A 15,451-nucleotide genomic window follows, 5' to 3' on the forward strand; every position below is an offset into this window, starting at 1 on the left:
AAGGTTATTAGTCCGTTCACATCAATTTCATGTGACAATCAATTACGCAAAAGGTGTGAAGGCATTTCATGTAACAATCAATTATGCAAAAGCAGTGAAGACAGACGGGCACTGATTCAGTCAAGTTACAGCATGTGTTTTGTACTGTGAGGAAGGTGTCTGCAGTGTCATCTCTGCTGCTCTGGGGGGTGCCATTTCCCTCCCATGTCTGCTTACTGAAAGTAAAGTGACCCAAGTGACATCACAGAGTTGAGTTGAGTGGTGTTAGAAGGTGACATTGACGTTACATTAACAAAATAAAACAAAACAAAGATCTATCATATTAATCTCTTTGCATCTTGCACACACTGACCATCACACCAAATCATATCACAGTGGATGGCTGTGAGATAATGGAAAATACATTATGACTTGAGAACTCATTTACAGTAACGTGTGAATTACAAAGAACATCTCCACTAAAGGAAACAAGAGGACCAAAAAACGACGAGGTGATTTTTTTGAACAGGTTGTCACTGACAGTTTCCATCAGCACTGGGCAATTTTGCAAACCTTATCAGTTCCTAGTAAGAGGTCAAGAGGTGCTGGGAAATATTCCAGACCACCTGACAGTGGGTGCACGCCAGCAAGACCCACAAATGAAGATGTTTCGAAGATGCTGTAATCACCCCAAGCCCCCCCATCTGGTTTCATGAACCCCCAGGTTCTTGCAAACCTCCTGTCTGCTCAGTAGCCCGAACAACAGAGACTGTGATGGCTTCTTGTTCTTGATGTCGTTTCCACTAGTCTTACAGTACAGTGAAGAACTACATTTCCCATGAACACCCTCTGCAACTTCATGGAGGATCCATCCAGTTTCAGTGCAGGATGTGTAGAAGGATATTATGAGTGTGTGTGTGTGTGTGTGTGTGTGTCATGTCATGTGTACATGTGAGCAGCTTCCAGGCAGTGTCCTGTGAGTGATTTGTATCTGGGTGTATGGGTGTGCACGCGCAAGTGGGTGTGTGCACGTTCCATGGTCCAAAGACGTCTATTTCTCATCCTCGTCGCCTTCACTCATGCTACTAATGGAAGCGGACGCCCCTTTGGGGGAGGTAGGGGGTGAGGGTCGAGCGGTGTGCCAGCGGATGGGGGGTGACGGCGAGCGCGAGGCAGAGGGCCGCGCGGCGTGCCAGCGGGGGGACGGAGGGGATGTGGGCGACGGAGGAGAGCGCGGTGGAGACAGTTCTCGGGGAGGGCTGCTGCACGGAGACTCGCGGGGCGACATGGCGTAGGAGATCATCCGTCCACTGCGCTCCTGAAACACCTGTTTCTGCGGACGGGGTGAGGCGAGAATTTAGAAGGCAAAGAAGGGAACAGTTCCGAGAAGGCCAATGGCAGACATATATAGTTCTCAACCACTCAGTCACTGGAGGATTGTAAACCTCGGCCTCTAAAGACTCACTTTTCTCTGCTTAATTACTGTCCGCCACTGGAAAAGGCCTACCTAGCTCTTCAAAAACAAACACCACATACATGTAGGTTACATGTATAGCATCATCATGATCAGTATAATCGCACAGCACTTTAAATGATGTCACCATATTGGTCATCATCATCACAAGCTGTCTAGTGATTGGTTGTTTTTTAACCAAATGTTTGTATATAAATAAATCTGTCAAACTGCTGTATGAAGAAGAATGAAGAAGGCATTAAGTGACCGAAACGTTGCCCTTTCTTAATAAATTATCCTCAGCAGATCAACAGTGTGCGGGCGTATTTTTCTATTTTACCATGGATGGATTACAAGGGGTATGCTGATCCCCAGTTGAGAAACAATGCACTAACACTAATTGATACACGGGTAAATTATGCAAATTGGAAGACACTGGTATGATGACTGCAAATACATATCATAGCTGTGTGCGAATGTTTCCTCTTCATACATGAGAGTGTGTGACTGACTGACTTACCCACGTCCCATCTGGGCCAAACAGTTCCAGGAAGTTGCCGATGAAGTCTCTGGATTTCTCCTCCCACTTCTGGATGAGGTCATGGCTTTTCTCCTCCACGCGGTACACAAAGTGTTTGCTCTTCTCCTCGACTGTCTTAACCTTCTCCTTCATGCGGTCCACCTGGTTCTGCAGACGATACTTCTTCTCCTGGCAGAACCACATGGGAACCCAGAGGGAATCCATTACGGCAATTCAAAGCCTCATTTGAGCTTTTCAGTTGAGAGTAATTGTTGTCGACTGTCGAGCAACATGTATGTCACTATATTCACAGCAGGCTGTCAAACACCTAGTAATTTAGTCCCATTACACTGTAAAATGCTCAGGGTTAATTTAACTCTGAGAATATACTGTATGCCCTAAGAGTTACAGGCCTACAAGGGTCCAGTTTGGACTAAGATAGTGAGCAGCAAATGTGCGAGTCCCGGCAAATAAGGATAAATCTGCAGGTTTATTTATTTTTTGTTCAATTCAGAAGAGAACTCTGAGAAGGAGTATAACCAGCCAGAGTTTTAACTAGAACTAAGATGAGAGAACATATTACTCCAGTTTTGGCATCACTGCACTGGCTTCCGGTTGTTTTTAGGATTGATTTGACAAAATTATTTGTCTATAAAGCTCTCAATGGTCTCACACCTTCCTACCTACATGACTGCCTGCCTAAATATGTCCCAAACCGCCCCCTAAGGTCTTCCACTGCTGGCCTGCTCGCTTTGCCTAACAAAATGGCAACTAAAAAATACGGGGAAGCAGCTTTTTGCTTCTACGGGCCGTCGGCATGGAACAAGCTCCCACTGTACCTTCGTCAGGCAGCCTCTGTAGACATTTTTAAAGCTCAGCTCAAGACCCACCTCTACAACATTGCTTTTAATTGATCTTTTATTTTTTGTTATTCATGTCCTCACTGTATTGCATTACTGCTTGTTTTTTAATGTCATTGCCTTGCTTTTCTTTTATTCTCCATTGTTCTGTAAAGCACTTTGAGCTGCATTTCATGTCATGAAAGGTGCTATACAAATAAAGTTTTATTATTATTATTATTATTATTATAACCGTACTGACTGGATATATTTCATTTAATTGTGTTATGTTTGCTCAGAGTTCAACATTATTTTATTGTACCATGCTGCGTGCCATGGGGGTGGCTCTGTGCTTACATTGATGTAGCTGACATTGAGTTCTTTGGCAGTGTAACCACGTTGGAGGTTGCGGCGCGCGTACACGTCATAATCCCTGACGATTCGAGTAATGAGGTCAGACGTTGAGATGCCCTCCGTCCGTTGGGTGGGCACAAACATACCTGGTAGGCATGCGCACACACACACCCGTAAGCACCCACATGCACGCATGCATGCACGCACACACACACACACACACACACACACACACACACACACACACACACACACACACACACACACACACACACACACACACACACACTGAAATAAATAAACTAGAGGGGACAATAACCTTGCTATGAAATCATAATCCAAGAAAGGGATGATTTGTGTGATGATGTTTTTCGTGCAGACTAACCTGCTTCTTTGATGTGTTTATAGACGTCCTCCGAGCCCGCTGAGGAGTATGGGATGTCATCGTGAGCCACAAAATCGATCTGAGAAGAACACGTGCTGTATGACAGTCAACACTGCACTGGAGCACACATCCCTTATGACAGTCAACACTTCACTGGAGCACACATCCCTTATGACAGTCAACACTGCACTGGAGCGCACATCCCTTATGACAGTCAACACTGCACTGGAGCACACATCCCTTATGACAGTCAACACTGCACTGGAGCACACATCCCTTATGACAGTCAACACTGCACTGGAGCACACATCCCTTATGACAGTCAACACTGCACTGGAGCACACATCCCTTATGACAGTCAACACTGCACTGGAGCACACATCCCTTATGACAGTCAACACTGCACTGGAGCACACATCCCTTATGACAGTCAACACTGCACTGGAGCGCACATCCCTTATGACAGTCAACACTGCACTGGAGCACACATCCCTTATGACAGTCAACACTGCACTGGAGCACACATCCCTTATGACAGTCAACACTGCACTGGAGCACACATCCCTTATGACAGTCAACACTGCACTGGAGCGCACATCCTCTATGACAGTCAACACTGCACTGGAGCACACATCCCTTATGACAGTCAACACTGCACTGGAGCACACATCCCTTATGACAGTCAACACTGCACTGGAGCGCACATCCCTTATGACAGTCAACACTGCACTGGAGCACACATCCCTTATGACAGTCAACACTGCACTGGAGCACACATCCTCTATGACAGTCAACACTGCACTGGAGCGCACATCCTCTATGACAGTCAACACTACACTGGAGCGCACATCCCTTATGACAGTCAACACTGCACTGGAGCGCACATCCCTTATGACAGTCAACACTGCACTGGAGCACACATCCCTTATGACAGTCACTGGACTGCACTGGAGCACACATCCCTTATGACAGTCACTGGACTGCACTGGAGCGCACATCCACAGGCTCAGTGGTGGGAAGTAAACAAGTGCATGTACTCAGGTACTGTACTTAAGTACAATTTAGAGGTCGGCCTACCTTTACTTTACTTGAGTATTTCCATTTTTCTGTACTACTTCTGCTCAAAAAGAGAGATATTGTACTTTTTACTAGACCACTACACTACGTATTTAACAGCTTTAGTTACAACAGATACTTTACACAGATTTCGATATTAGTACTACTAGTACAAGCACACACACACACACACACACACACACACACACACACACACACCTTGTGTTTCTCCAGGAAGTCAGGTGCGAGTGTCCAGGGAGCATCTCTGACCACCTCGTCCACGTAGCGACAGTGTCTCAAGGCCTCGTAGCGCTCATCCTCCGTCATCACCGTGAACCCTTTGTACTTATGAGTCAGTTCATCACTGCACACTGTCGCAGAGAGAGAGAGAGAGAGAGAGAGAGGGAGAGGGAGAGAGAGAGAGAGAGCAATAAACCAGGAGTTCCCGAACGTTTGAGCTTGTGAGACCCAAATAATTATAAACTTGTCCATATTAGCTATTTTCACAATTTGTTTTAAATATTTTAACATGAATGGATTTCTTGGAATGCTTACAACAAATGTACCGCATTTTTCAAAATAATTTTGGAAATTCTTCAAAAAATTAAAACACAAACCACAACATTTAAGTGAAAATAAATTTAGAACCTTCTTCCATATGGTTTGCGAATGTCCAAATGTTTTCACATTATGGTATGGTTGCTGCTAAACTTTCAATACTTTTACGAGTTAACATTACCACCATGTATTTTTCGCTTCAGTGTTTCCTCTCATTTCAAACATTTCAAACGTAATAAGACTAATAAGAATGAAAAATAAGAAAAGATTAAACTATTATTAGGGTAGGTTTACTGTGCTGTCAAACCCCCTAATTGGCCTCAATCAATCATTGGTGCCAATTATTGCTGTCAATCACTGATTATGAGTCAGCAGCTGGTGACAATCACTGATTGGTAAATGGTAAACTTCGACAGTAACTCTGGGGGAGCCCGGGTTCGAACTGGCAACCTTACGGTTACCATCCAGGCACTCTACCCCTGAGCCACCGCCCCCCTGATTGGGGAGAGGCACAGAAAACACAGAAAACAGGAAGTGTTTGTTCAGTATGAAAAGCAGCATCAGTGGTAAACACTGCATGGAGAGAACAGCAGAACAACTAAAAGACTAACCAAACATTGGAGCTGGGAAGACTGAAACCTGTCAAGCCATCTAGGGGAATGCCACTGGTGCGATAAGTGTTTCTGCATTGCAGTTTATTTTATTTCTTAAGTTTGATGCAAGTTACTTTAACTTACTTTTAACTGCTATAATTGCTTGCTGGGTCGAATTGATGATATTGAATTGAATATTGTAGATAATATGAGTTAAAACAACCTGTTTATTTGAATTACTGAAGTGACTAGTGATTCAGTGCTGTAGGTTACATTAGTAACCCTGGTTATTCAAGTGAAATGAGTGAATTTCAGTTATTATTTTTGTTTAATTATGAATGACCTTACATAGTTAATGACAGCTTGTATTTTGTTTTTGTCTTTTTCTCTGTTTAAGGTTTTCAACCTAAATACTACTGTACTTACCTGTACCACAACTAATTTCAAAGTAAAAACAAACGAAAGAGGAAAGAAGTTGTCTTATTGAGTTGACCACAGTTCCCCCTGTCGGCTAAGCCGTTTTTCAAGTTTGGGCAAAAAGGTTTCAGAAAAATCCCACATAACTTGACATTTACTCTATTTTGGACTAAGCGCTGCGTCATGCATGATCACAAGACTGGTTATTTTTTAACCATTGTTTCAATTGTCGTTTAAAAGCTGTGAAAGTGGGGATCTCCCTCAGTGTAAGAGGGAGCTCATTCCAGTATTGACAACCTTTTATGGACAGTACTACTGCATAGAGACGAGGCAGCCAATCAGGACGATAGGTTGTCAGTACAGCCAATGAGAAACATACAGTAGGTCTCAACTACAGCAAGTGGGCGTGAAAGCGCCGCAGAGAGAACGCTGACCAGCTGTGCTTACACAGCAGCTGGTAAAAAAAGAAGTAGATTGAACAAGACATTGTTGAACATTTTAATCACAAATCACTGAACAAGAAATTGTTGAACATTTTAATCACAAATCACTAAAGAAAAGTGCCCTGAATATTGTGTGTACAGTAATGTAGTGTGTCCTACCTCCAACTATCAGGTAGGTATTAGGGAAGAGGTTCTTGGCCTGCATGAGAGCTCGGGCATGGCCAGAGTGGAACAGGTCGAAGATGCCATCTGCATAAACTCTGACCGGCCGGTCCACTGCCAACACACAGAGACACCATCAGAGACAAACATACTCTTGACTACAGCAACACAACACCATCAGAGACAAACAACATACACTTGACTACAGCAACACAACACCATTTGTTTCCATTCATACAGTATGTGTACAGAACTACAGATTTATCTGTTGAAAAATAGTTAAAGGACAATACAGACAGATACAGACATTCCATGCTTTGCTCCGTTTTGCTTTGCTCTGCACGCTTGCGTGTGGTGATGTGACGACATTAGATGACCAAGCCAGCACCTCCGGTGTCATTCGTGCCCCCGAGCGAGCGCGCTACATGCTCGCTCGCGTGTAGTGAGTGATGACCTTAGATGTTCATGCCAGCACCTCTAATGGCATCCTCCCCCGACCTGACCACCCAAGCTGCATTTCATGCCACACATTTCACGCTCACGTGAGGTGATGACCTTCAGATCAGTGGTTCCCAAACTGTGGTGCGCGAGCGCCTTCTAGGGGGTGCGCGACATGAAATGTCTAATGGTGGTGCTATGGTTTTATTTTAAATATATTAACATATTATGCCAATATATGGCAAGTAATGCAGAATATAGCCTATGCTGCATATATTATGCCATATTCAGGTTCATATATGTGGATAAAAAGGAAATATATTTCTCTAGATAGATTTATATTTCCATGTGGGGGGGGGGGGGGGGGTGCATCAGCTAGGTCAGGAGGTAACAGGCCAAAAAGGTTTGCCTTAGGTTTGCCTTAGATGATAATGCCGGTACCTTTAATGGCTTCACCCGCCCTTGGCCATCTAAGCCGCATTCTACACGCTCCTTAGATGACCATGCTGGCTTCCCCAATGTCTTTTCATGCCGTGGCCGTTTATGCTTCGCATGCGACACGCCCATAAAGACCATACTCAATAAACAACCCTAAGAGGTTCTAATGTCTGATGCTAGGTCTTTCCTAGTGAAGCGTGATACAAAGCTCGGACAATCTGTGAAGCCAATGCATAACATCATTTTCTCAATGCGGTTCTGCTATTTGCCAAAAGTAGAGTTCATGGATATTGACTGGTTCCTATGGCACATTACTTTATTTGTTTATTTGGACAGGACAATGCATATTAATGGACGTAAATACACCGGATATAGCACAGTTGCTAATTTTCATCCGCAGTCCTCGCAGGAAACACAAAACGGAAAAACGAACAGTCAAAAAGTGGAATACATTTACATAACATTACATAGGGAACACATCATAAAAAAAGAAATACACCTAAAATATTCATGAATTGCAGCTTTGGCTTTCAAGCAACCATTTTTTCATATACTGTAACAATGTCAATAATGAGTGTATACGGTAAATGGTGAAAGAGGATTCAGTGAGTTGATAAGAAACAGAGAAGAGAATCAAGGGGAGGAGAAACCTACCTGGGGTTCCTAAACTGGCTTGGGCGATGGTTAGTCTCTCATGGGGAGCATGACACTCACAGCTGGTCTCCTTGGCAAAAATGGCTGGCTCTGTCAGAGTCTAAGACAGACAGATGATGATCATGAGATGAGATAGAGATGACTTTTAGTGGCCAGGCACCTTGGCTGGTAATCCAGTCTGGCAGTGTGCCGCGGGTTCGACTCCCGATCCCGACGGCCTTTACTGCATGTCTTCCCCCCCATCTCTCTCCCCATTTCCTGTCAGCCTACTGTCTGTCCCTCCATAAAATATATCAAATAAAGGCGAAAGCCACAAAAAAACCTTTAAAAAAAATAGATGACTTTTAGTTCTCTGGCTTGGACCACCAACAAGTATTTTATGATAATGATAAGCTTCTTTAAAATGACTGAGCATTGTGGAATGCAAAGAAGCACATGATGTGAGAGGAACAGGAGAGGTGGAGAAATGACAGCACAAATTTGAAATAGTAGAGAGGACAAAAATAAAGATTAACACAGCATGTTTATCACAGCATGTGTGCTTCTCAAGCCCAGTTCAGTTACTGTCTGTATTGACCAGATCTTGGTGCCAAGTCCTTATCACAACTATTGATTTGGGGATGGACAGGGCAGCACTCAGTGCTATTGATCCCCCTGTGCTTGTGTATGTGTGTCCGCACTGTCTGGGATATATCTGTAGTGTATAGTATAGTACAGTAAGGCCTCTGATGAATTAACTAAACTAAACCTTTTATACAGAATGTTTCACTAAATAAAATTAAGCCATACCCCATATTGTCAGTTCATCCCGTTTGTTTGCAGAATCAGAGAGAAAGTAGCAAACAGGCTAAGATAGTCAGAGAGGCAGAAAAACATCTGACGTCATTTAAGCAGGGGTGGATTACTGCATGGTCCTACCGGGCCCAGGCCAAGGGGCCCAAGAGCTCAGAGGGCCCCTAAGCCAGAGCCTTTGTGTTAATTGCCGCTGTTATTAACTTTGCATTGTTTGGCAAAGTCCTAATGGAAAAAAAAAAAAATAGCCATTCACTTTGTAGATGTCACAGGAAGGAAATCACCATTATACCTTTTAACTTAAGTGCCAGTTTAACCTGCCAGTTTATGACTTTAGAGGGGCATGAAAAAGCAAGTGCAAAACGGCACTGGAACCTGTAAAATCCTATTGAGATGCGGGTGTGTTGGTATGGTGGCGGCGTTCTGTGTATAGCCTACTACACTACAGTATGCAAGTGCCCAGCACAGTTCAAAATAGTTGTGGTGTTTGACTGTGACTTGGGCTTTTTCTTTTCTCTTCCTCATGGACCTGCTTGTGCTTGCAGATTATACCAGTGTCGGTCTACTTTATGTGGATTATGTGGTCGACACGCGCTGACATTTGTGCACCTTAATCCCACGTACAACACACTGACATTTGTCTTTTTTGTGTGTTAGCTAGCTTACATTAACTAACGTCCATAGTATACCATATCATGTATACATCTGCTGCTATGCTCATGCAACTTTATATCTTATTTCAGGTACTATATCTTATTTCAGGAACTATGTGTACAATATGTAGATAATCTGCTTCTTTTCTTTGATTGATCTCTTTTCCCCCATGCCCCCCTCCCTTCTTTATCTCCCCTTTCCTGTTTCCCATAGAAATAAGTAATAAGCATGATGGAGCTATGCATAAAAACAAATTACTTCTGTAAACCTGTGATGTGACAAGCTGATTCTGATTCTGGCTGTAAATTAGTGCACCTGCTGCTGGGGGGTCCCCGGTACGTCTGTGCCCAGGGACCCTTTGTCTCATAATCCACCTACTGTATGCATTTAAGTTAAGGTATCCAAATCAGCCGGCCTCTACAAACATGGTCCGTTTCCAGTCAACAGACAAGGCAGAAACACTAAACCCAAATGTGTAGCATGCTCTATGAGTCAAGTCAGCACCTCAGCTAAAGGTTATTTAAATGTTACATGAGATGGTAACCAGAATATTCAATGATGTTGTCATTGGAATAAGCATAGGTTTTGAGCAGGTGACTCTGAAATCGGACATTCCAGTATCAGTTGTGTTTAGTTGGGTCTCATGCATTGTCCATTCATGACAATAATTCCGTAAAGGGAACATAAAACTGTAACAGAAATGCAATATATATTCCTTTTAGATTATTGATTTATTATTGATTTAGTATTCATCTTACTTTGGTTATATCAATATATGCTCTGCTTGCCTCTTGAAGAGGGCGGTCGCATTTTCTTCTGAAGATGCAAGTAGGCCGGGCACAGCGCACGCTTGCGACCAGCAGCAATATGTTTGGTTCGATTGATGTATGTTATATGTGTTTCAAGCCTTATGACCTGCTGTAAAACCAATTGCCCTTTGGGGACACTAATAAATAACCTTGAACCTTGTATGCTGCTGGATCTGAATGTAATGTCTTAGTAAGGAAAGTAAATGAGTCTTAGTAGATCCTCGTTATTAAGCAGCAGGCTCATAAAGCAATAAGTAGCTATTCCTCTGTAGGCAATCAGCAGACCCAGACATCAAGACGACATGTTAACTACAAGGTTTTATAAACGCAGGGAGAATGTGCCTCAAATCAGTATTCTGGCTAAGGCAGTGACTATGGCCTTACATATAGCAGTAGGCCTTTCATTCTCAGTTGATGAGAATGGAACACATGTTCATAGTTGGTCAGGGGAGTGTCTCTGCTCTCCGACAGTCGCTGAGCATGGACGTGTGGAGCGTTTCTATAGTCAGGCAGAATTTACCTTCCATACTCAATTGCTGAGAACACATCTTTTTGGTCATCCTTGTAGAATCTGTATTTAAGCTGCCCCAACATCCAGATTGGTGTCAGACTCCCCTTGCCTTCTGAGGCAACTGAACCCTGTCCACCTTTCCTTCTTCCATCTCTTTCCATCACCTTTCGTTTTTTCTTTCTATTCTTTACACTTATTATAACACATTTATCATTGTTATATTTATCATAATTACATAATTATTATCATATTATTGTCATTTTGTATTTAACAGAGGAAATGTTGAATTTCCTGGCAATCGCCTCGGGCAGGGCCAAAACATTATAACCATGATACACAATATTTTTATCCTGTCATTCTCTATAAGCAGAACACAGACCAACCAACCAAGAACCAACGCATTTAGTACCAAACATCTTGGCTCAAGATCCAAAAGAGCAAAACAATTTTTCTAGGCTGATGCTCTGATGCTCTGAACACTTAATATTACCCATGATACACTGGGCAAGGTGTGAAGGGGAGGGGCTGACAGTTAGACAGTCAACAAGGAGCAGATGGCAGACTTCAGACTTGGCTTTTTTACACAAGCTAGCCAGAACCACCAGCCTATCGGGATGAACACAGCGAGCGTGCTCAGTAAAGCCCGCACCGGCTCAAGCTGTGCAACATCTGCCATAGGAAGGAAGGATTAGCCTGGAAAAACCATGGAACAGAGCAGAGAGGGAGAGAGAAAACACAGCAATGATGATAAAGTGTCACAGGCAAACGGAGAGACAGAGAGGTGGGGAAGCAGATAGGGGACGGAAACAGGAGTGAGGCGATGATGATAGATGTTTTGGTGTCGACAGAAACGGGAAAGGCAGTGAAGTTATTCGGACAGGTGAAATGGGTACAGTAAAATCTCAGACAATGTATCAGAATTTACTGAGGAGGAGCAAACAATATCATCAGGTTTTAAACGCCTCTTTTCTCTGTTCTTGTGCTTTCACTGCGTGCCCTCATGCTGGGTATCATGTTCATCATGTCGAACCCTCTTAGACATGCACAAAGACAAAGACACACACGCGCGTGTGCGCGCGCACACACACAACACAGTCCACTCAGCATTCTGAGCATCTCAGTACCACATGCAATGGGACTGTTTCGTAACAAGCAAGCCTCTTTGTGTCCCCCCCCCCCCTCTCTCCATCTATCTCTCCCTCTCATACAAAACACTCAAGGACACGAAGGCACAAAGACACACACACACACACACACACACACACACACACACACACACACACACTTAACATCGGTTAAGCTAATGCCCTACCGTCCGCGGATGGGGGCACGTGTGTTCTAGCTCCTCCATTATTCCCAAAGATTCATGGGGTAGGGCTCTGGTGGTCCCCCCGTATGTGACTCAGCATCAGTGAGACGATGCCTCTCTCTCTCTCTCTCTCTCTCTCCCTCCCTCCCTCCCTCAGCACACTCCGTCTCTCTCTCTCTCTCTCTCCTCTGTCTCTTCCACCTCTAAGCCCCCGCCCTCTCTCCCCTCCCCTCCCCTCCTCCTCCTCCTCTCATTAGCAGAGTGAGCCCTCGCCCGTTGTAGGCCCGACACAGCAGCAGCAGCACACAAGTCCACTAGGTCCTAGTAGTAGCCCTCGCCATGGCGACGGAGGAGAGGAGAGCGTGGAAGACAACGCTGCCCTCCAATCAGAGCCGCGGATGCAGCCGCCTCATTTGCATGAGGGGCCGGGATTGGCCAGGCTGCCCATAGCACCATAAGTGAGAGATGGCACGGAGCATCACTGTGTTTTCCATAGCTGAGTTTTGGCAGTGAGTCTCCGTTTAGGGTCTTTTGTTACGTTTCAGTTTTCCCCCCCTTTTCCACGTGTTGAATTGAATAGGTGAGATTAATTCAGTGCTTTGACAGCATTTGAACTGAAGTAAACTTTAATGAGTTACAATGACACTGACTTGTTACTACACACACAGATTATGTACATATTCCAGCATACAAATGTGTACACACCTTTCAGAAGCTTACACAACTTGAAAGTGATTTAATCTGTTATAAGGGGCCTCTATAGGCCTACTGTAGGTTTCTTTCAGAGTAAAATTTGATGTTCATGTTCAAATCAAATACATTCCTATATTTTGAATTGACAATGAATTGTTAACTACCTTAAGTATGAATAGTAGGCCTACAGTATTAATTAAAACATGTTATTTTTTTTTATCTTTCTCAAACAGAAATTCCTATCCACGTTGACTGAAGCCTCAAACTTTGAAACAATTGCACTTACAGTTAGCCTATATATATTTTTTGAGGTAGTCCGTTAATAGGCTGAGACAAGGCAAAGTATGCAGTATTTTATAAATAGCAAGCAAGAGCATCTTTATTTAATGAGTACAATTACTGTCTTACCTTGCGTGGACTCCTCCTACATTGAGGAGCAGTCGATGTGTGTCTGGAACGTGTGCTGGTGCACCTTTGTTTCACCATGATGATGATGATGATGATGATGATGATGATGACGATGATGTCCTACAGGAAATAATACCAGTTTATGTGTCAGTTTACTGCTCCGTCAGTCACAAACACAGACACAATGCATCTTTGGTTCAGCAACACCACGTGCAACACTCCCCCCCCCCCCCCCCCCCCCCCCCCCCCCCCAACCCACACACACACCGTCCCTCGCACGGCTGCTTTCACTGGTCTGTCCTGATTGGTCCACCAACACCAGACTGCCAGTCACTGTACAATACTGAGAGTTAAAGCTGCCTCCAATCCATATGTTTCATGCCATTCATGTGTGTGTGTGTGTGTGTGTGTGTGTGTGTGTGTGTGTGTGTGACTGTGTGTGTGTGTGTGTGTGTGTGTGTGTGTGAGAGAGAGACTGTCTATCTATCTATCTATCTACAGTACAGTACAAATCATACAGTAGGCTATAATATATATAAAAGGAAATCCAACTTGTCATAGCAGCACAGCAGTAAGGATGAAATAATGATAGAGATAACGGTATAAGAATAGAATGAGAACAATATAAAAGACAACTTAAAATTACAATCTGGCCCGCTGCACCCTGCAGGGTTGGTCAATACGTAGTGTATAACGCAGAAATAATTGCATAGTTATCATGTGCATTCTGTCACTGAATGAAAATATACATACTGTATACTGGACCTATTGACTGTCCTGGCTGCCTGCACTTGGACTGTATAAAGAGCCTATTATGATGTGCAATCTATCACCAGTAAAAAGGACATGTAGCCTACTGTATGTGTACTGAGGATCAATATGTGTCATGAATATCAGTGTTGTTTTCGTCGACTAAAACTAAGACGAAAAATGTTCGTCGACTACCTTTTTTCACTGACTAAAACTAAATAAAAACGAATCTATGATGACTAAAACTAAGACTAAATATACTGACAATTTCGTCAACAAATAAAAACTAGACTAAAATGTTAGTAAGGGACTAGTGGACAAGAGATCTAGTTTCATGCTGGGTTGCATGCTGAAAATAGCAGATATACAATCTCACAACGCGTCGCGTGCGATGCGTTGTGAGATTGTATATCTGCTATTTTCAGCATGCAACCAAAGTGTAAAATATGTCATTACAACGACATCAAGGCCTGTCAAAACACATTTTAGTCGACTAAATCAACTGTAGATTTAGTCGACTAAAATCGTATGACATTTAGTCGACTAAAACTAGACTAAACACTAGAACATTCCAGGTGACTAAAATGTGACTAAAACTAAGTGAAAACTATTCAAGAGACTATGACTAAAACTAAAATAGAAATTTGCTGCCGAAAACAACACTGATGAATATAGGCATGTAGTTATAGGAATTTAGTTAGTTATAGGCCTATTTAAACCTACCCAAGATTTGAACCCCAGTATCCAGCATGGGAGAATCCCCTCTTTCTTGACCAGGGGAGATATTGTGCTCAGGCAGTTTGAACTTGTAGATCTGCTATTTTCAAATGGCTGGAATGTATATAGGGCTGCGTGGGCTGAATGTTTTGTAATTATAATAAAAATCTACAAAGTAATGAAAGTTTTCAAATAATTGTAGTGGAGTAAAAAAGTATAATATTTCCCTCTGAGATGTAGTAGAAGTAAAAGTACTGAACATTGGAAATACTCCTAGTAAAGTAAAAATACCTCAAAATTGTACTTAAGTAGGCCTACACTACAGTGTAGTTGAATAAATGTACTATAGTTACTTTACGCCACTGTCAACCACTGAACATACAGCTACCAGGTCCATAGCCTTACTGGAAAATACTACGTTTTATTCACCATGCATGATGAAGTTCTTGCAGCTCCACTCAAAGAGTTAACTTATCCCTGATTGTCTAAGGTCTAAGGTGTAATTGTGTAGCCTAATGT

General features: G+C 43.1%; 1 protein-coding gene across 1 annotated transcript; it reads right to left on the reverse strand.

Moving 5' to 3' along the window:
* Positions 1-1,030: 1,030 nt before the first annotated feature.
* On the reverse strand, positions 1,031-12,421 carry LOC310867755 (choline-phosphate cytidylyltransferase B-like; the record flags this gene model as incomplete). Its single annotated transcript, XM_083777879.1, has 8 exons — positions 12,368-12,421; positions 8,290-8,389; positions 6,757-6,873; positions 4,806-4,957; positions 3,531-3,609; positions 3,149-3,291; positions 1,953-2,141; positions 1,031-1,312 (listed from the first exon to the last, which is right to left on the reverse strand). The coding sequence occupies exons 1-8, from the start codon at positions 12,404-12,406 to the stop codon at positions 1,031-1,033; spliced, it is 1,101 nt and encodes a 366-aa protein (XP_083634005.1). The 5' UTR covers positions 12,407-12,421.
* Positions 12,422-15,451: the final 3,030 nt, after the last annotated feature.

Source organism: Protomyctophum parallelum (genome assembly GCF_964188405.1).
Source record: "Protomyctophum parallelum genome assembly, chromosome: 12".
In the NCBI taxonomy this organism is placed as follows: domain Eukaryota; kingdom Metazoa; phylum Chordata; class Actinopteri; order Myctophiformes; family Myctophidae; genus Protomyctophum; species Protomyctophum parallelum.